The sequence below is a fragment of the Etheostoma cragini genome, chromosome 1 (genome assembly GCF_013103735.1).
Source record: "Etheostoma cragini isolate CJK2018 chromosome 1, CSU_Ecrag_1.0, whole genome shotgun sequence".
Lineage (NCBI taxonomy): Eukaryota > Metazoa > Chordata > Actinopteri > Perciformes > Percidae > Etheostoma > Etheostoma cragini.
Window position 1 is genome coordinate 24582665 of NC_048407.1, and position 22298 is coordinate 24604962.

Below are 22298 nucleotides of genomic sequence, written 5' to 3' on the forward strand. Positions count from 1 at the left end.
AGATGCAAGTGAAGATTCTGACCTTTGATTTGTTGTATTGCTCCATACAATTCCAACTGTGAACAATACTTATTGGAATTCATCCTCATGGGACCAACACAGATTTCAAGGCCATTTATCCAATAGTTGTTAAGATATTTTACTCTGTAGTGTAATAAAGTGTTGGACAAATGGATTGAAGGACATCCTGGACGACCGGCCGACATTGAACTGGTACATTGGTTATAATTTGTTCAGACATAATATTGTATTGCAGTTGCAACGCACCTTGTTGTGCATACATATTTACCTGCAGTATTTTATTTATTATTCTTATTTAATTCCTCTATTTTTTCTGTTTTTAGTGATAGCCTATATATAAGTACTTTTTTTATGTTTTGAGTGATATTTAAATTCAATGCACAAGCACACTTGTCCAATAAAACTAATTCTAATTTTAAAGCCAACAAGGATACAGAAAACTGGTAAAGCAGTTCTTCACGGTTTAATTTAAGGGGAAAAAGCATTCAGTAAAAACTTGCAAAAATAGACCCTACTGAAGGCATGAGTGTTGTGTAAAGGCTGCATTCAACTTACTCCTAAAAGTCACAATGTGCAATACACATAAAGGTATAAAAATAACTGGAAAACAGATCCCAAAATGACACATATTCAGTTAAATGGATTTGCTTGTCTGGTGCATATGCAAAAACAGGCCCGATGAACATGTGCAGAAGTGTTTCTCATGCTCTTCCCATAGACTTTACATTGTGGTGACGTCACAGGTTTTAAAGTTGCCATTCTCTGCTCAAGCTTTTCAAATATTAAAATCCATGAAATAAAAATTCATAATAGAAAGAGTCATTATCAACCAAGTTTGTTTGAGGAGTCCTAGGGGATTTTTTCGTTGCAATACGCGAGTGGCCGCTGGAAAAGAAAGGCTGCATGGCTGACCGTCCTTCTTGGGGCCTGGAGATACATCACAACAGATGTGTCATGCCAGACATTTTGACTTGTCATAGTAGGAAAAGCACAGGTGTTACTTAAAACATTACATGACTGACTGTCACAGTGCAAGTACATTATAACACTGTGACAGGCAGGCAGCATGGACAATGAAAGAATCCTAAAACCGAAGCAGCTACATGGAATTCGGCAATAGTAGGCCTAAACTTTGCACTTGTAATTTTTCTATTGTGACAAGTCAAATTAATATGTATTGTACAACAAAGGATTATTATATTTCGTCAGCCCACATACAAAAAAAAAGAATGCAAGTATGATTGCATAGTCTCACTTTTTGCTTTTAGGAAGCAGAAAACGTGCTTTTCATTAGGATTCACGTGTTGCAACAAAGCACCAGACATACACAATAACAAGGATGGCAAGTCATTACAACGAAAATGTGGGTCCAGCTTAACAAAAGCTGATATTATCGTGAAAAAAAAACAAGGACTAAATTTAATATGTCCTCCAAAATAATGGTAGCACTGAGTACTGCATCATGGCGTTGAGGGCTTAGTTGTACGAAGATAGTTTGTATGGATCATACCATGTTAACTTAAGTGCTTCTCAAAATCAACCCTTCAAAATAAACTATTTACTGAGTTCAAATGGCATTTTAGCATTTATGGTATGTAAAATGAATACAAATGTATTGTTTGTCACTTTCTGTCATCAGTTTAACTTTTTGCTGTCCAGTCAATGACACACCTCCCCTCTCTGGCAGTGGTTTGCCCCTCACTCCAGCTGATCGGCCCAGGATTCCCCGGTGACTCTGCCCGTCGTTAGCTTTGACGGCTCCAATGTTTCGACGTCGATTTAAACTGCTTTAATTTTACGGAGTCAGTGGCCGCTCGTGTCGGCAAATCGTTCCTCGTCCAGTGAAACTCTTGAGGGGTAATCTGGACGGGTTATTGATTCTATACTTGTCAAAGACAGGGGGTCTAAACGCAAATACGAGGCCTTCACTCCATCCCCGGATTCACCTGCTACGCGAAGAGCCTCACACGGAAGACCGACATGGGGGACACGGGCAGCGAGGGCAGCAAGCCCCCGAGTAACGTTAACGTTGTGCCCCCGCGCTGCCCATGTGGTTTCTGGGGGTAAGGCGAAAAACCTCTTAAATGTCTTCCTTGCAGATGCTGTCTTTCTCTACCAACAGCTAGCAGAGTCGTTAGCCACTAACGTTAGCGTTAGCAGCTCAAACAGGGATGAGCTGCTTTTCTTGTTATTACCCCCTCCCCATTGTTTTGTAGCATGAGCTGCTAGCTAACACCAGCTGGCCTAGCTAGGCAACCTTCTCTGGTAGAGTTAGAGTGCAGGGTAGGAGTGTAGGATAAGCCCTCCAGGTAATGTAACAGCTGTTACAGCGCTAATAAACTGGCTATATTTAAAGTACTTAGTAATGAAATGAAGCAATTGGCACCGATACCAAACAGGACAATTGTCAAACCATAAACTGAACCTGGGTGTGAATTAGGCACCGATGGTTTCATCAGTTCAGATTAGCTGTAAAGCAGGATATGTACTTATATACTGACAAATAGTAACACATTGACACTCTCTCTTAAGTACAACTATCTTCATGAGAACATTTGATTTTGTGAAGTGCATTGGGGGACACATGCTAACTTTTCCTCAACAAATTCATATGAACCCAAGATATCGTAAGGTTTCGTGACGTGAAATACACTTCACCCATTTTATTAGTGTCAGACAGATGTTTCTGTTACCAATCAATATAATTTTAATCGGCCAAAATAAATATGAGGTTAACTAATACAGGGCCATGGGGCACATTTGCAGTGGTAAACAGGATTTAATAAGGCACTCACAAAAGTATAACATACTGTACATATCAGAAATAAAAAGTAAAATACATAATGGGGCTTTAAATTGAGATTCATTTACATTTTTGTACATATTATTTAAGAAGTGATCTGCTTGGAGTTAACGGCTCACCCACTGACTGCAATTTCAATCACGAGAGACAGTACTTGTGATGATGACCCGTCTGATCAGAGTTCACAAACAGTGTTTCACTTAACAACATTGACAAACTGTTTACCAGGGTAATATTTGAAATATCCATACGGCATACACACATCCATTTATCTGTAACGCCCATGGCAACATTCAAGGTGATACACTTACCAGTAATAATGACAACCTGAACATAATCCTAATACACATGATACCCTCAAGTTTATATTTTCTGAATTTATTAGTTGATAGGATGTCTTATTAGATAATTGACTTCGGATTGATTGATGTATATTGACGATACACTGACAACAGCATACATTGATGGTGTCCCCGGCAAATGCTGTCTGCGTAAAGTTTTGTAAAACTGTAACCACATTTGGAACCACTGTATTGGCATTGCCGTGACTTACTGTGATCAACATAACTCTTGACCCGACGTAGTTTGCCCGCACCTCTGCGTACGCGTGTGTCGGAGCTCCACTCTCTGTCAATATGCAGTTTTTTTTTTTTTTTTTTTACAACGTAGTCAAGTTGGCAGGCGCGTCTTGCTTAGGCAGCGGTCTGCTGTGGGAAACGCCATTAGATTTGATTAGATTGCACGCCATTAGGAAAAAAAAAAAAAATATATATATATATATATGAATCGTTTTTTGGAATTCTATGAATCGATTTTGAATCTAGCCAAAAGCTTGAATCACTATACGAATGTGAATCTAATTTTTTTATTTTTATTTATTTTATTTTATTTTATTTTTGCACACGCCTTCTGGACATAGAACCGAGATGTCGGACCAGATCGGCACCAATTTGAAAGCTGATTGCTATGCACAAATTCATTTTAATTTAAATGTTGTTAAAACAAAACTTTGAGTCTTACCTAATGTAACGTTAGTACCCTTCTCCCCTGGCCATGCTGCTATAATCCAACTTCCTTGCCAAGAAGGCTGGTAAAATACATCCAGGTTATTCTTCTCTTGCTGATTGAAACAGCATGATTAATCCACTCGTTATTTCCGCTTAAAAGTGCATCTGCTGTCAGCGTGATGGATCACGACAAACACGGCTTGTTTAGAATCAACTTTGCAGTTTTGTTGCATCTAGCATAATAAAGGTAACTTGAGTCCTTTTTGAACTAAAGAAATTATTGCTCGTTGCTACAGTTGTTAACCCAAACCTCGCTATTTGTTGCTTGACCTGTGCTCTCTGACTTTTGACCTCCTGAGCAGGGGCACTTGCTTGCGCAGGTACCATCTATACGGGAAACGAACTGGACCCAGTTGACCTTATAAACCGTGAATCCGTAACCGTACGGTTAGGGGTTGGGTTCTAGGGTTTGGGTAGACCCATGAAGCCCGCTGTGTCTTTCTCTGCCTCAAACTTTGAAGAGGCACATTGAGGTGCACTACGTTTATTTATTTGATTAGACAATGCACATTAATCAATATTTCTGTAAATGCGTCAGTGTTAGCCAGAAGGCTAATTGCCAACTGTATTCCTAGTTACCTAGCATGCATATCTTTATGGTAGGAGGAAAATGGAACACCCGGAGAAACCCACGCAAACACTGGGAGAACAACGGACGTGCCCAGACCGGAGATCAAACTCTGCAGTGAGGCAGAAGTGCTAACCACTGATCCTCCGTCCTGCCGTGTATGATTGGGATTGGTGCTCTTTGGTTCATAAACCATAATTGCATCAGACATTTAGCAAGAGATTAATGCTTGTTCTCTCTTTTTTTTTTATTTGTCCATAAGAGCAGAAGGCTAACAGAGGAGGCAAATAAAGAAGGGGAAAGGAACAGTTTATTCACCTCTTTTGATCAAATATTTCTGGTATTAGAGAGGTTCACGGCATCTCTTAAAGGTCCCATGGCATAAAAAATTCTCTTTTTTAATATTAATATGAGTTCCTCCAGCCTGCCTATGGTCCCACAGTGGCTAGGAATGGTTATAGGTGTAAACCCTGGGTATCCTGCTCTGCATTTTGAGAAAATGAAAGCTCAGATGGGCCAACCTGGAATCTTGCTCCTAATGAGGTCATAAGTCCTCAAAATCTACAGACTCAGAAATGGCACATTCTAAGGAAGGCTGTAGGACTGTTTCTAGTGGCTTTAATTCTGCACCAAGGCTGAATTTTGGGAAAGAGACTTCCCATATGTAATTAGGGGACCACTAAAGTCTATATAAAAGCATCTAAAGAGCACAATGTCATGGGACCTTTAATGATGATCGTGTCATGGATTGGTGATTAATGACTTAGTATACAATTTCTTTGGTCAAATTGAAATTTAGATAGCAGCTAATTTGGGAGAGCGGTACTGATCGGGGTTCCCCTCATGATTTATACGTTATATTGCCAAAATATGCTGTGCATCATGTGCTATATTTACTGTCTGAAGTACACTGCATGGGATACATGAGAAGAAAATTGATTTCTTAAATCTTAAATATTGTAATGATTTAATATTAGCAAAACATATATATACCGCTGAAAAGTAATGAAGATTGCTGTTGCCTAGGCTATAGAGAATTTCAGGATTAGTCAAGCAATTGCGTTATCAATTAGTTTAATAATGAGCCCTGTATTGCTATTCATAACAAAACTGTTTTAGATTAACAAAAGTATTGAGTGCATGGATTTTAACATGGAAATTGCCAATTTGAATCCTTGATGGATGGAATGAGCTTGTGCTGCCCTTACTGTTTCTATTAAAGGGCCCATAAGCAAAGCAAAACTACAAGTTTAGGGGGCAAATCTAGAACTGTAATGTACAATCTCTCCCTTGTACATAGAGCACAGCTGAGCCCTTCTCGGTCGCTATTTTGTTCCACATAGATATACCATTGTCTAATAACTAATTCTGCCATTTGTGACTAAATGCTCGTAAATGGTCTCTATGAACAGACTTCTGTCTGTATTTGTGATGTTATTTTGCACTTTACACATGCACATGCTTTTGCTCTTTTGTGTCACTCAAATTGCATTACAAAAGTGACGGAGCCCATCTGCATGTCTGTTCCAATCAGATATTCTCATTAGTAACAGCAATGGACCAACAATGAGATATCCTGATTGTGTGCACTCTGTTCAAAATTCCATCTAGCCTAACAAGCATGCAGAAGTTCATTTTCTGTTTGTGCTTTTCTCATCCTTCCTCACCTATTCTAGTTCTTACTTATTGCGTGATTTAATTACGCCTACCTTCTGAATTATGATGTTGACAGGATATGACCTGTTTATCTACTATTGGCTTCCTCCATGATGATCTTTCCTTTTTCGTCCTTGCTTCTTGCTTCCTCCTTTATCTTTTATACCCAAGACCACACACCAGCATACTGACAGACAATTCTCAGGTTGACTGTAGCTGACCCTACATTTAGAAATGAGGACAGCGGTGTGCAACGAAGCACCCAAAATAAATAGAATGTGACTGATAGCAGCGACCGTCACGCTCGATGCACAGACAGTAAGGACAAGAACTGGAGAGGAAATGAGAGGACCCCTGTGACAGGACAACTAGATCCATCTGTTGTGATAGAGTTGTGCCACTGAAATCGGCATGGCTTCGGTGATCAGTCCCATAACAACAGCTATAGCAAAGATTTTAATCCATGTTTAAGAAGGTAAAGTATGTTTGGAAGCGTTTGGAGCTGGTAAAAAGGGCAAGTTATTGCGTTTTTTTTCTCCAGTTGTACCTCTTGCTCAACTTCATCCGTCCAGCTGAGTGGTTGTCATCTCAGCTGTGTACATTACATACATACACAGACAAGAGGCCACACATTTCTTTGTTGGAATTCAACAGTTTTTTTGCAAAACTGATCCAACTTGCTCCACCATACTGACATTTTCAACCCCACAGCTACTACATTGTACAGAATCAATGTTAAACACAACTGACCATTACCTATAACTATTAAATTATGTTACTGCCATGAAAACTAAACTATAGAATTAATTAAATTCATGAGCGGCAGTTGGGTTTGAAATGTGCTGGGGACAGAGACAAATTTGAAAGTTCATTTCCAGAAGTACAGGGTGCAACAACGCATTCATTCTTTTTTTCTCTTTTGCTCAGGTCATGTTTTAAAAGACAGTGTCCTGTAGCTTCCTAATGTAAATTAATAAAAATGTGGTTTAATGTACCTAAACAATGATCAATGATAACCAAATTAATAAGTCCCGTTATTATGGACGTTATCGGACATTAAGCGTTTCTGCTTCACATTTTCAGCGGAGCAGCTGTGAGTTGACTTCCCACGGTTCTCATGGACTTTATAAGTCATAACGTGACAAAGCTTAAGATGATTTAATGTACCTAAGCAACGATCAATCATCACCAAATTTTTTGTTAACATTTTTTGGACGGTTTTCTGTGGTTATGAGGAGCAATATGAGAGAAAAATTTGGTGATCATTGTTTAGGTACATTAATACCATGTTAAGCTTTTTCCTCACCATAGGTGCCAATGAAGACAAAAACGTTTAATGTGAGATAACTTCTATAATCGTTGGATTTTGTTTTAGTTTTTTTGACAGGCTTAAGTGTTTATGACAATCTATGGCCATGAGAAATTTGGTGAGCACTGGCCATTATGCTTTTTCACGTTAAGCGTTTTAGAATGTCCCGTCATAGACAAGCAGTATTGTGAACAGAGAAGCATGTTACAAGCACCAGAACAGGTGTGTGTCTGCCTGGCTTGTGAGGATAGAGATGTTCGTGGATTTATTGGCATCTGCCGCTCAAGAATTATGTTTTGAACTTAACTAAATTGAGCTTGAGGTTTTCAAAAAAAGTGGTAGGAAAAAAATGCCGAAATCTGATGGGTACCCGTACCCACCGTCCACTCAAATTGATGCCTATGATTAAATTCCTGACAGATCTATGTAAAACGTCTCAAAGAATAATTGAAAAACTAACTTTAAATCAATAGAATTGGTTCTAATTATATTATACCAACAGGTGGCTTTTATTCAGCTCATATAAGCAGAGTGGCACGATGAAACCACAACGTAGTCCCCAAAGATTCTGTGTTTTGAAAGGTTCAGACACAGAAACACAGCTCAGATACAACATTGGTTTATCAAGTGTCCATGGTTACCATAAAAGCAAACTTGGTTCACTGACAGTATTTACCTGCTGTAAGTTCTAATTTTGTAAAGCATCTCCTGGGAACAATATCTTTAGATTGTAGGAGATGCTGGGATTTCTTCACCAAACACTAGTTTACCATGACTTCCTGTTGCTCTACCGTTACAGTTACCGGGAACAATGAGTCGCGTTATTGAATGGTAATATTGAAAAAATGGCTCGTAGCTTGTCTGCTATTTAGACCCTGACAGCCTCGTACAAAGCATGGCAGCTTTTGGTGATTAATTTAATACTGTAGCCTGGATCACACTCTTTATCTTGAATTGTTTCCTCACCAACATCCCAAATGGAAATAAAAGTCTCAGCCTGTGAGTTGGGATCATGGAAACATGTTGCTACTCTTGCTGCGTGGATACCCACCAGCAAAAGGCAGGGTTTTTGCTGTTGTTGTTGCATCCCACTCAGTATTTAGGTTGGAACGCTTATACAAACCTTTTGATTAACACATTTGCTTTCTCTTTGTTCTTTTCTTCAGGTCTAGCAAAACGATGAATCTCTGCTCAAAATGTTTTGCAGGTAGGTGCTTGTTCTTCAATGTGCTTGTTAATGCGACTTATCTTGTGTCTAAAGGTCTTTTCAGACTATGATTCTTGCGGTTTGTGATTTCCCTAAAATGTTTTCCAAACAGAACATAGAAAGTGGGGCTTTTGCTTGTAGGATGGCACAAGGCTAAATTTATTGAGTAACGTCACATTTGAACTTAAGTGAGGCTATAGAATTACGACTATGCTAACTGTAGCTATCGATAATAACAGTCTGTGGTTAATAAAGACTAGGATTGCCACTCTTTGCTATAACTAGACCTGTGATTAGGGATATATGATACCACAGTCAACTAATTTCACTCAGTTGATACAGTATACAGTACACATTATTCGTCTGGCGTTTACTTGCTGAGTGTTGTCTGACCCCGCGACTACACGGAGCGACTACGTAGGCAAATTGTCGCTTACCTGCTGAAAAGACCTTAACATACCCCGTTTGTCTCATGGGGGGGTTTAAAACATGTCTCCACTCCTGTAGCAGTTCTGGAAAGGCCTCGGAAGTGACAAAAAGTGCAGTGTTATGTTCACCCCTATCTTCCTAATATTATACTTTTTAGAAACCTTTGCTCATGTCTCATCATAATATTTTGTCTCCTCTCACTCAGTTCACTCTAGTTCATCTGTCATCATCTGTCAAAGTCAGTGCCAGACATATGAGTAGAAAACTACATTTATTTAAAAAAGAAAGTGAAAAGATTCAAACCAAATGTTAGCGTACCACCGTTTCTAAATGAAAATGAGCATCACACCAGAATGTACCTGATGGATGTACTCGCATGCCCAGCCGTTTGACTTTTGTTTTTCATAGACATTCAGAAGAAACAGCCAGACAATGATTGTGCCCCAAAGGCCTCCTCAAGCTCCAGCAGCAGCAGCCAAGCTGACATGTTCTGTAATGAAACAAACGGCAGCATTAGTCACTCACTTATGTCGATGCCTAACACATCAGAAGACCCTGGAGAAACGGGAGTGCCATCCCTGTCTGCTCAGGACGGTAAGAAAGCAGTTAATCAGTAAGAAATGATATGTTTTCTTTTCAGATCATATAATTTAGGGAAAGGGGCTCTGTTATTTCAGATGAGGGACTACACCTCAGGTCGCTTTTCCGTTGAACCTTGAGCGTGTCCAAATCCACTTTTGACGGCGGAGAAACGGGTCCGTGGGCCAGACGCATGGGTGAAAAGGGTTGTACTTAGTGTGTTCAGAGTGTCATCTCCCATTCCCTTTTAAAAGCCAGGGGGCGTTTTTACCTTGGCCTATTGCTATTATGATGGCGGATTTGCATTGTAATATTTTCTTTTTTAATCTTTTCCATGCGTGTGTGCTGCTGTGCTGCACTGTGCATGTATAACAAGCATAGTGTGCGGGCGCTGTGCATAATCTTAGGCACATTTTACTAATGTGCTGTTAACATAACAATGCTATAAGAAATGCTGCGCTATTGACTTTAGACCAGGTTTTTGTCAGTCAAAGGTGAGATAACTTATATAATACGCCCAACCCATGGGTGCAAAGATGGGCACATGTACATTTGCTTTTTAAACAATGTGAGCGCGGGACGGGAAATGAACAACTGCGTCTGTTTTTAAATAGCGAAAACATTTAGCGTCGGGCTTCGCGGTCGTGTTTGGTTTGTAATGCTTGCCCTACACGTTGAAGTAATTTATGCATAACGTTCTGCAAATTAAGACGTGTGTTTAAATGCACAATCTCTAAATTTAGTAGTTACAACAGTAGTATTATAGCTTCTCATCCAGGGCACCTTTCTGCAGAAATCTGCTACTAGTTTCTACCAGCAACTGCGTTGCCTCTGCCCTGGCTATATTTGTCCCAATGGCACAGATAAAGAGTATGATAGGAAAGGGTATCCATTCAGAAGTGAAGGTTTTAAGAGGACACCTACAATTGCCAGTTCATCGGTCATTGCTATACAGTGACAAGGTTATTTGTGGAGGCCGATACAGGACAATAAAGTCACTAACAAATAGATGTGATTTTTTTTTTTTTTTTTATAAAGAAAAATAGAAGCCCCTCATCCACCAATGAAGTTTAGTAAAAGGACCCTATACAATTGATGACTGAGTACCCATCTACCTCTGTTAACTTTTAGACTGATGCTAATACATTTCACGTTACTAGCACTTAAACAATGGCATTTTTAATTGGAAATTAATCAGCAACTATTTTGAAAAACAGAATTTAGAACATGTTTACAGTGATATTGACATTTTATAGACCAATAGATTAATCAAATAATCAAGAACACAGTTAGTATATTAATTGATAATTTAATCTAATAATTCGTTTGTAGTAGCTCTACATTAAATGCATGTTATATTGTTTGTTTTGGTAGATGGTATTGTTGTTTTTTTGTTCAGTCAGCCGTGTCTTGACTGGTTTCAATCTGCACACATGCTCACTGGTGGGTGGGTGGGTGTGTGTGTGTGTGTGTGTGTGTGTGTGTGTGTGTGTGTGTTAATTAATAATAAATTAAAGGATTCCACACATCCCAGTCATGGTGTTTTTATTGAAAGCAGTGCCACAGTAACCGGGCAGCCACCACATCACTCTCCAACAGCTTCTGTCCTCAGGCTGTTATGATTCTAAACTATGTTCTTTTTAGGGCAACCTAACATATTACCTAATTTGTCAATCAGTTGCAGTTTACCAATTTTTCATACAGTTGTTTGGCTTCTGTATTTGGTTTGATTTTCTCACTGTATCTTTTTCCAGAAGTATCCAGCACAGACATGGCCTATAGTTCACTCTCCACTCCCACAAAACGCTCCTTTGAGTCAGGTATGTCTCAGCTCTACCATTGCAATGTCCATAACTGTGTTTCTGCACTGTGTGTTAGTCATGTCCATCTAAGGACTTGGAGAGTGGGAACAATTAGCATCACTTGATGATCATTGGATTTATCCAAAATAGCCAGGTTAATTGTACTTCCGGTGGAAATATATATATATATATATATATATATATATATATATATATATATATATATGCGCTGTTGATGTTAAACTTCCTTTGAGACAAGCGGGCACAACAGTGGTTTTTATGCCCTGGTGACTGACTGACTGGCAACTTTTATTTCTGCTGGACATTTCAGCAACAAGGTAGTTCAAAGTGTTTTACATAAAACACACGAGTAATCATAAACTGTCATGAAAATAAAACAGGTTAACATTGAATAATATACATATACAAGAATAAAGGTTACAGTGCAGTGTTAGAAAATAATAATAATTTGATTTCAAAGAGATGGGTTTGGGAGGGGTTTATTTGTACTTTTGTTTATGTTGTTTTGAGTGTAAAATGTTCTAAAAAAATCAATAAAAAAAAAAATAGGTTTGGAATTATTATTTTTACATTTGAAATAATGTTTTTATCATATGGCAAAAGCACCATAATTGGTACCCAACCCTAGTCACAGCACAACAAGAAGGTCCTGTATTTGACTCTACAAATTTAAGTAATAGACTTGCTGCATTATTAAAGAGAAAACGGATCACAATGACGCACTTCTGACAGAGATGAAAAGTGGAGCATGCGTGGGCCCGACGGTCTTACATTATAAGCAGGACTGATTAAACTAATCTGAAAGATTGTCTAAAACACTGCACACTCTCCTTTATTGCACTTTTGACCTTAGGTGACACATCATGCTGCACAGGTGAAAACTAGCACATGACAATTGCAGAGTAGGCAGTGCTCAGCGATGGATTGTGAACATGTTGATTCCTTTACTAATACTTGTGAGCACAAACAATGGCTCAGTTGACATTTCACTATTTTAGAGTCTCTCTAAAGGCATTTACTTAAGTATAAGCCTTGATATACTTTTGTGCAACCTGTTACACTTCAGATAAAAAAATTGCACGTTTTTAATGTTTCATCCAGAGTAAATTGGCCTCAGTGATTTATCAGGATAACCAAAGGCTGGCACAACATGCACTTGCACAAGTACAGACACACATGCTCTCGCACATATAGGGATCGATGGGGCAGGTTAGGGGGATCTGGCGGCTCAGCTTGGCCTAGTTCTCAGAGATTTATTGAGCGCTGATCAGCATTCGGCCGGGCCAGGGAAGAAGTCTGCAGGATTGATGAGAAAAGCTGAGTTGAAATTCTAGCCGACCAGTGGAACTCGCTACATGCTTTCCCTGTCTCAAGTGCTGGACTGAATGTAATCTAATGCAGGAGAATCATTAATCTTCAAAGCACCTTTCTATTTGAAACAAAGATTTTTGTGAAAGTTGTTATAGAGCTTATTATTGGAGGGCTTAAGTTTTCTCTTGGAATTCTAGTCAACACTGCTGTCCTTGACACACAGGAGACAAACGCTTTTTGGATTAATCTGTGTAGGGAGACTAATAAAAGGTGGAGAAGGTATGGCTGTAAGTATATTGGTAGATGAATTATTTAAAACCATTTCTTGCAAGTCTATTAACCTTCACGTGCTTTTGTGTCCGTCCACAACAGATCTCTTCATAGTTATCTATTTGCATAATTCTGTATTTCTGACAAGCTGATTTTAAACTACCACAATTGTAATTGCCACCATTTCCACTTCAGTCTGTGAATGGTGTTGCTAGAATGACATTTTTATTTTTGCTGACAAGATCACAATCCTTTTCACAATTGTTGGACCATACAACCTGGCATTTTTCAAATACTGTAAAAAAGACATTCTGCCCAATATATTATATATTGAATATTTGAAGTAACCATTATTCACCAGATGTTTTGTGAATTGCCCTTTGTTGATCAGTGAAGTATAATCGGATGGGATAGGGATGTGTAATTGCATTATACGTATAGACATGTTTTTGCCCAATAGAAATAGTCTGTTGACCTATCAAGGTTTTATTTTTGCATTTTTGGCTCCAGACTTTTTACAGCATTAACAGTACATCCAGGAGCTTCTTCTTTACGTTTCCTTAATTTTGTGAAAAATGTAAAATATTAAAAAAGAATATATGGAGTTGGAGTTAAGGAGCACAGTGACTGCAAATCACAGCATCTTCTCTTTATTTTTGCTTTTATGTGTCTCCTGCCTCAGAGTCAGAAAGCGATGTTTCACCTGAGAAGCGAGCAAGAGTGGGTGATGTGGCAGAGGGCGAGGAGTCTTCATCGTCGTCTTTGTCCGCATCACCATCATCCTCGTCTCGCAGCAGCTCCAAACAGCGGAGCCGCAAACGTTGCCATCGCTGCCAAACCAAACTGGAGCTGGTTCAGCAAGAGCTTGGTTCCTGTCGCTGTGGTACGATGATACAACTCTACACGCACAAGCATACACAAGAACATATAGTTTAACCCACAACCAGATGTATGCCAGTAACTGTACACGCACAGGCCCACTCACACATACAAGGCCATACACATTCAGTGGTGGTAGCTATTATTTAAGACCTTTGTCCTGCATGCATGCAAACGACAATATAAATTACTTTATCTTTATTTAATACAATGGAAGTTTCTTTTGTATTGTTTAACACATTTTCTATGGTCTCCTGAATACATAAAACCATGTTGGTTATCTTAATTTTACATCCAGTGCAGTGAAATGCATTTACTACCTGAGCATGTGTTTGTGTGTTGACGGAAATGTCGATGACCAGAGTGCATTTGCTAGCCTTGGGGGACCATTACAGAAAGCCTGAATGTTTCACATTGCACATAAAACATAAGCCAATTACCACAAACCCTAATGCAGTTTAAAGCAATACTTGGCTTGCTAATTAACTTGTTTGCATACAAATTAAAGTACTTAAAAAGTCACAGCTCTTCATTGCTTAAAGACCATCTGCTTAAACCCACGCAATAATTTCTAAATTGGAAATCGACTTGCTTTTTTTTCTCCACCACGCGCTGCTTAATACATGGGCCATCCATCCTTAATAGTCCAATGCTTACTATGAAAACATGCTTAACACAAACTGAAGGGGAAATGGTGGCAATTACAGTGATTTCTGACTAATGTTTTAATTGCAGATTACTTTGCTAATGGTTCTGCAGAAGGCTTTACGGTGTAAGCCAAGAAGGGCTGATTATTAGTTAAAAGCCCAAATGCTTTTCAGATAGTAAATGGGGGACAAAATAGAGTTCTGGTGGATGAACTGATCCATTGTTGTCACACGAAATACACACCTAATACCCTGATTTCTCAAAGCCATGTGAACACCTTCCTCCGGTTAAAACAACCGGTTCTCATAACCCGGTTAACAGAGGTAGAGAACTCCTTCAGTAATCGGGCTATGATCGGTGAGCAGCAGACTCCGGTAGATGGCTAAACTAGATGCCGGATTGTACGGGGGTGTCAACGCCGAGTCTCGGCAAAAAAATAGTTGGGCCGAGCAGCGGCCAATGGCCAAAGCTAATGCTAGTTACGTATACGGGAGAACTGGCCTTGCCAGCATGCTGTTGTGTGCATCTTGTGCAGCGGCAGGTACTAATTAACATCATTAGCCAATAATTAATGTGTTTACTACAATAACTGGTTATGTTTAAGATTTTGTTTAGTGTGTGTGTGTGTGTGTGTGTGTGTGTGTGTGATAGTGAATTGTACCTTGGGTATAATACATTTTAAGATTGCTTGGACTCAATTCAAGAAAAACTTTGAAAACCCAAAACTTACCAAACACACATGGATTTTTCTATGTTACACAAAATTATTCCAAAATCACTAATTTTTCTTTCAGCTCATTGATTGTTTTAGAACTCTGCTTGATTCACAGTTACGTTACAAAAACAAGTCAACTTGGTGGAAAGGTTTTCATATGAGGCTTTTAATTGGGGAATAACAAAATCATATCCCGAATATAATAGTGTTTTAAGAGAGTCCACCCCCCAGTTTTGGGCAGTGACTAGCGGTCCATCCAAACCACTTTCTCCCATTCACTCCATTTGCACTGTAATCACAGAAGTTTTAATTGTGTAGCAACCAGCTGTCAAACTGGGCTTTTAATCATCGCTCATTGAATGCCAACAGGGTTATTATGTGTATTAATGAATGAATTGAAGACGATGAGAGCTAACGAGCTTCTCTGAGCTTAACGAGCCTCCTACAGTGGCCGGGCCTTTTGTTGAGAGCGCTACAGTAGAGACAGAGAGTCAATGAGAGAGATGAGGGTTGTCTGCCTTTGTTGAATGGAGTCAAAGGAGGAAGCTATCAAATAGAATGTCTTCTCTGGTAACTAGACCTTTAAAAAGGCATGGTTGCAAAGCAATAAATATTATCTGCTCTTGGTCGTTTCAAAAGACTTGTATATTTAAAGAGATCTTTTATCCACCTGTATTGGCATCTGTAGTGTTCAAACATTTTCAAGTAATTAGCATCTTGAGATGCATGATTATTCTACTGTTTTACTATGTTTGTTTGAATTGTGTTTCCTGTATTTTTGTTCAGGTTGTTATATTTGTATATTGGCTGATCTTGGCAAATTAACCACTCTCCCTCTCGTGCACCCATACCCCTCGCCCACTCTCCAGGTTATGTCTTCTGCATGCTCCATCGGCTCCCAGAGCAACATGAGTGTCTGTTTGACCACCTGGGCCGCGGTCGCCAGGAGGCTGTCCTTAAGATGGTCAAGCTGGACCGCAAGGTGGGCCGCTCATGCCAGCGCATCGGAGAAGAGTGCTCCTGAGCGGCCGTTCCCTCCAAAGAATCGCGGCCTTCAGACGGTGTCTTAGCACCAACAGGGATCCGATTTATTTTTTTTTGAGTTTTCTTCTCATTTTTTTTTTTTCAAGATCGTTTGCAGGTTTTTTGGATACAAACCTCCATCCTTTTTCTTTTAAATTATGCTCGCTCTTTTAAATCCCACTGTTACCCACGTCCTGTTGTTTTCAGCATATGTTGACTTGATCATATCCCTGCTGCTAAGATGCCTTTTGGAAAATCAACACCCGGAAATGACAGAACAATAAAGAGCAAAAGGAAATATACAATTTCTTCACTTTTTCGCGAGCTCCCGACTACACACGTGCGAGCAGAGTAAGAACGAATAAAAGAATGACGAGAAGAAATACAATGCTTTATACAAATGTTTATCCCGGAAGCCAGTCTAAGACTATACCCTTTACCTCAAAAAAGAAAGACAAGGAGGAGAAAAGGAAGCTTATCCTTTGTGTACACTTCTGCTTTGGCGTTGTTTATAGACTGTGCTCTTTACCTCAAAATCAGACAGAGCTGCTTTGTACTCTGCGCCAAGCATGGACTTTGTGAAGCAAAACGAGCAAGCCAGCCTCAGTTTAAGTCAGTGTCTAACCCCCCTGGCTGTCCAATACCCGTAATCCTTTGAAACACCTGTTAATCAACCACCTCAGGTTATCAGGATATCAAAATAAAATCTTCACCACTCCCCTCACCAACTTGCATCCTTCTTTTGTTCATATACAGGACCCCTTTTTACTCTTATGTTTGTTTTGAGATTGAGGAGGCCGTTGTGGACGATGAAACTGGGGTGGTCCTGTAAGTCCAAAATCACAACTTGCAGTGTAAGCTGGACGCAAACACATTATGCTGGTGAGAGCGAGCTTCTTGGCCCTGGATCGCACACAGATCTGTCTTTAACCTTGGGAAGTGATTGATCGAGACTTAATTTGTCCCCGATTTTCTCTGTCTTCCTCTCTTCATCCCCTTATTCCCTCTCCACACATCTGTTTTTAGCAACATGTGGCTTATGTGTGCTGGATGTGTCCAAACTTCAGGAAGACGACATTTATAGGGCATGACGTACATCAAAGTGTTTGTATGATTTATGACTGGACCTGAAATGTCTGTAAAAGTCTAGAGATTTGTGGGCAATGCAAATAAACATACTCTCTCTTACACCTTTATGTTGTTGTACGTGCTCAGCTGTTCACCTTGAGCACAAGCAGGCTACATCAACCATTGAGTTTGGACTGAAGCTGACACTCAGTTTCCTGCTTAAGATGAATGATGGTTGTTATAGTTCAGGTTTCTTATAAAGTTTTAGACCTTCACTTCAAATTTCCACATCTTGAAGGTACTTTGATAAAAAGACTATTCTTTGGTTTTCAGTACTTAGTACTATGTCCTTATTTCCTTTAATGCCCCATGCTTTCATTTCCAGCTTGCGCAATGAGCTCATGCATTCTCCTTCTGTTCTCCTGCCTTTCACTTTCCTTTTCTCATCTTTCCCCTTATTGATTGCTCTATTTTTCCTTATTTCAACCTCTCTCCCCCCTCCCTCCTTTCTTGCTGTAAAGGAGGGAGGTGGTGGCTGGGGTGAGCAGAGTGCTGCAAGTTAAAATCAGCAAATAATTACTTTCCTGGTATAATAATGTTTTCCTTGTGGACTATAGAAGGAATGAACAGAAAATGCATAATGAATGAATATTCTGTATCTTAAGAAAAACCTTATTTAACCCCTTTTTTTGCTTCTCACTTACACTTTAGTATAGAGCTGCTTTTTTTTGGTTATAATGTGGTAATAAAATGGGAAGGTAAACGTGGAAAGTGCTATATTGTTTTGTTTCCATTGCTTTACTTTATGATTCCCCATTCCAACATTTTCTTTTACTGAGAAAGAATAAACTGGATAAGAATAAGTGTGGACATCTCTAGTGTGCTTATTGACATGATGGATGAGAACATGAGTCCACTCTGGTTTGCTTTTGCAGTTGCGCTCTGCACGATGGAATTTATGGGTGGAATGAGCTTATATACAGTACCTGTCCAAGTCTTCTTGCACCATGATGCTGGCTCTCTGCCATGTCGAAACACGCTGCTATTTTTTTACAGTGCTGTAAACATCTGTTTACTGCTCACAGAGGGCTGCCTTAAAGCTCTCATTCTCTCACACTCTCATTTACTTAACAAATCTGTTTATCAGCCTTGTGGGCCGGCTGCACTAATTCATTTTAAGAAAAAAGAAAACTTGTGTAGCCATGATCAAATAGCATCTTCAAGCGTCAAGAGTTGGCCGACCGCCAACCTGAGCGTAATCTCTCACCCTCCTCCTCACCCAAACTGCGCCGAAACTAAGGAAGTTAGCACCCACATGTGAAGTAGTTGTATTAGAAGTTTCTCCTTTATCAAGGTGGTTGGAACTTTGAACAACCCTGCTGGGTTCACAGACTCTTAAAACCTGCCCTGTGTGTCCTTGTGTAATTCCCATTTTACGTCCTTTGTCGATTTCTTTTTTCGTCAAAGTTTCTCAGCCTTGTTGTGGGACCAAGCATTGGGTCATTCGACATGCAGACACAATCAGGAGATCTCCAAGCTGATAAACTGGTATTGGTTTTACATTTTTTGAATAACAAATAGACCTGGAAAAATATAATTTCTATATGATCCATTCAGGGCTCCCTTTATGCTCTTGTTTGTACAAAAGCATGCCATATGTTGAAATACAACTCTAAATGCTGAAATATATATTTCTTGTCACTGAATAATGACAAGTAATATATGTTTCTGTTTTTCATTGTTTTGAATTTGGCTGGAATACATTTGGGTTTCTTCTAATCTTTTAAGTCCCCCTCTGGCTTTTTAGAGCCCTCTCTTTGTTTTGGTTGTCAGTGTCTGCACTCTATTGCTTTTGTGTTGTCTTGATTATATCCTGACACACAGGATGAAGCACAGTGCCATGGTTGGGTGGCAACAAGGAGCATGAGATCTGTGTTTGATGGAGCTGCCTAGTGTTAGAGAGGGATTTGGGGAAAAAGATGTCATGGCTGGTGGTAAGTAATCTCCTTACAGCTCAACAAACAAGGAAGCCTGCCATTCTTACTGCCTTGATTGGCTAACATCAGTTATATACACCATCAGTGTAGTGTATTACATCTTCATGTCTCGATTGTTGAAACTATTGTTTTGTACTGTACAAGAGTGCCATTTTAGTTCCTACTTTAAAAACCAGGCACCACTATAATCCTCCATTAGAGAAAGAATGATCTCAAATATACAGTAAATGCAATGGAAGGAAACAATGTCCATAGTAATCAGTCTCAGTTTCACAATATCATGTGTCATGGTCTCTTTTCCAGGCAGCGCTGGTGTAACCCAGTGTAATGGTAAAGTCACTTATTAGTCTTATTAAATCAGTTGAGCACTTGTCACTATGAAAGCATTTCTGTAATTACATCTGATGCATTACATCCACTTAAGACTGATGTTCCTTCCACATTTATTATGCAAATAAATGGCATACCAGGACAATAGATATCTAATCTTCACAACACAGTACTTGAGTAAAAAAAAAATTTAATACGGTAATACTATGCTTCAAATGAGTTAAAAATATGAATATACCAATGAATATACAGTACAAGTAAAAGGCTGTCGCTTTGATTGTACTGCAATGAATTTATTCAAGTGGACTGATTAATATTTCATATTGAGAAAGAGAGAGTAACAGTTACACAGCAGCTGCAGAGAAACATAATCATACAATTGTAAGGCAGCATGAAGGTCTAAATTCTTACTTAATTCGTACCAAAACCAACAATCTGTGGTGGGGATCCAGTTTAATCTAAACATGCTTGCTGTTACATTAGTTTACTTTTACAGTGTTGTGTCCAGGTACATTCTGCAGCTGCTTTTAGTTTTGATGCACCCACTGTACACCTGCCCAGCGCGACAAAATGGCGGAAAGGCTGGTGAATACTGTGGTGTAGCATTTAGCAGCTAAAGTGACAAAAAGGTCCCTTAGGAACTGAAAGAGGGGGAATATAGAACTTTAAGTTTCCAGAAGCACGACTCCAAAATGAATGATGTAAGTTGCTCCGTTTCTGTTGAATGTGGAGTTAGCAAATGTTTATAAGTTCACCATATCAACCTTAGATGTCGATGTGTTCACAGCTTGTTTCTGCTACACCCAAGTGGATGCAAAGTTATGTCAGCTTTATACGCATTTTAAACTGTGTTAACTTTCTGTTTTGTTATAGCGCCCCTAAAACACAGCATGCAAAAATGTCATCAAGCTGTAGGGCCACTATGTACATCTCCTCCAAATCAGGTAGAACGGTTTTTTAATATATATATATATATATATACTGTATATATATATATATATATATATATATATATATATATATATATATATATATTCTCAGCGGTGATCCAGAGATTTCTTTTTAATTATTTGTCTGTGTCTGCAGAACATTCTGTGAAAAACTTGCCCTCTTCACTGCTGTTAAAACTAAGTGTCTTATGGGGAAAAAAATATTCAAAATTTCATTAATCACTTTCAAATGCATTCATCATCATGCATTCCTACCAATATTACCTATATGTAATTAGCATGCATCATAAATTGAGATGCATTCCTTAAAGCTTTAGTGCGTACCTTTCTGATATTAATAAATGTCCGGTTCATTCTAGCCATTGCCAAATGAGTTGGTGTAAAGGTAATTCTATCATCTCCACACAACTCTCTCTGTATTTCTCATTATGGCATGTTCAGGGGCCAGTTGTTCAAAGGTAAACTGATCAGACTTAATCAATTCATGAAAATGGGTTGTTCAAAAGGGAAAGAAGGAATCTGAAATCAGGTTAGATCACAGAATCCAATCCTAGTTTTAATCTGGATCAAACCTTCAGTTTGTGTTGTTCAAAACTTGTCAGTAGGATTTGGATAACTTTGAGCCAAAAAAAACACGATTATCCTGATCCCAATAGGTGGTAGGATTTCAAGGTGGATTCCAGGAAGAAAATGTATTAAAACTTTTAATTGGTCAAATATTACATTTTTATTATTTAGTGTATATACTTTTATTTCTATTTTGAACTTGGCTTGTGTAACCGTTGTAATAGTGATAAAGTAGACATAGGCTACCAATAAAGCTAGTCAGTATTGTCTCCATGAAATAATCGCCCAAACTGATTTCAATAACAAACAAAATATAATACATTCAATTTTTCTTATTCATAACTGTATATCAATGATGTAGAAACAATAATCAGAGATGAGCCTATCAAAAATAATTTCTAACAATTGCATTCCTTGCTATTCATCCAGGCAGTCCCTCATTCAGACAGAACGCCAGAGGTTGGTCTGGTTCTTCAACAGGCTCAGGTGCATCATAAACATCACAGAGGGACATTGCGCCTGGTAGCGATGTTGTACAGGACGACACATGCAAGTATTATGTTGCATGCTCCCTGTGGTTCCACTCGCAAGTAGTTAAGGCGTGCAAAGCGTCTCTTCCGAAGTCCATTTAAATGCTCAATTGCACATCTTGTTTTGCAATGAGCAGCTTTGATGCGTGTCTGCACAGGTGTGGTTGCTGCAAGAAAAGGAGTTATCATCCATGGTATGAGTAGATAGGCACTGTCTCTTAATATTATACCGTCCGGTCGGTTGGTTTGGATCTCTCTGTATAAAGCACTCTCTCTCAGGACACGTGCATCATGAACAGACCCAGGCCACTTCACGACACAGTTTGTGATGATGAGGTCAGCATTTCAAGTTTGATGTTGATGCCTCCCCTTTTGGTTGAAGTACTCCCCATCCCTCTCATTTGATGCTTGGATACGCATATGAGTGCAGTTAATAACCCCAACAGCATTGGGCATGTTCCCCAAAAGAAAAAAAAACTTGTCTGGCCAATCTAGACAAGTGAAAGTGGAACAAACTGATAGACCAGGCTGGCCAATGCAATTGACAC

General features: G+C 39.1%; 1 protein-coding gene across 4 annotated transcripts; it reads left to right on the top strand.

Moving 5' to 3' along the window:
• The first annotated feature begins 1681 nt into the window (after window positions 1–1681).
• Window positions 1682–18240, top strand: LOC117945503 (AN1-type zinc finger protein 3 homolog). 4 transcript variants are annotated; one of them, XM_034873055.1, is made up of 6 exons: window positions 1682–2084; window positions 8591–8631; window positions 9469–9654; window positions 11397–11459; window positions 13726–13926; window positions 16155–18240. In XM_034873055.1, exons 1-6 carry the CDS (start codon window positions 2002–2004, stop codon window positions 16307–16309), a joined length of 729 nt encoding a protein of 242 aa, XP_034728946.1. In that variant the 5' UTR covers window positions 1682–2001; the 3' UTR covers window positions 16310–18240. The 4 variants fall into 4 exon arrangements, with proteins under 4 accessions (XP_034728946.1, XP_034728932.1, XP_034728941.1 ...); XM_034873041.1 differs by having other exon boundaries at window positions 1684–2084; window positions 13720–13926; XM_034873050.1 differs by having other exon boundaries at window positions 1686–2084; window positions 11394–11459.
• The last annotated feature ends 4058 nt before the right edge of the window (window positions 18241–22298 follow it).

What these genes read in the sequence shown, in the direction of transcription:
- LOC117945503 (XM_034873031.1), top strand. Translation starts at nt 2,002, where the DNA reads ATGGGGGACACGGGCAGCGAGGGCAGCAAGCCCCCGAGTAACGTTAAC. An exon ending in TGCCCATGTGGTTTCTGGGG is followed by an intron (nt 2,085 to 8,590) that starts GTAAGGCGAAAA and finishes TCTTTTCTTCAG; the next exon opens with GTCTAGCAAAACGATGAATC. An exon ending in CTGCTCAAAATGTTTTGCAG is followed by an intron (nt 8,632 to 9,468) that starts GTAGGTGCTTGT and finishes TGTTTTTCATAG; the next exon opens with ACATTCAGAAGAAACAGCCA.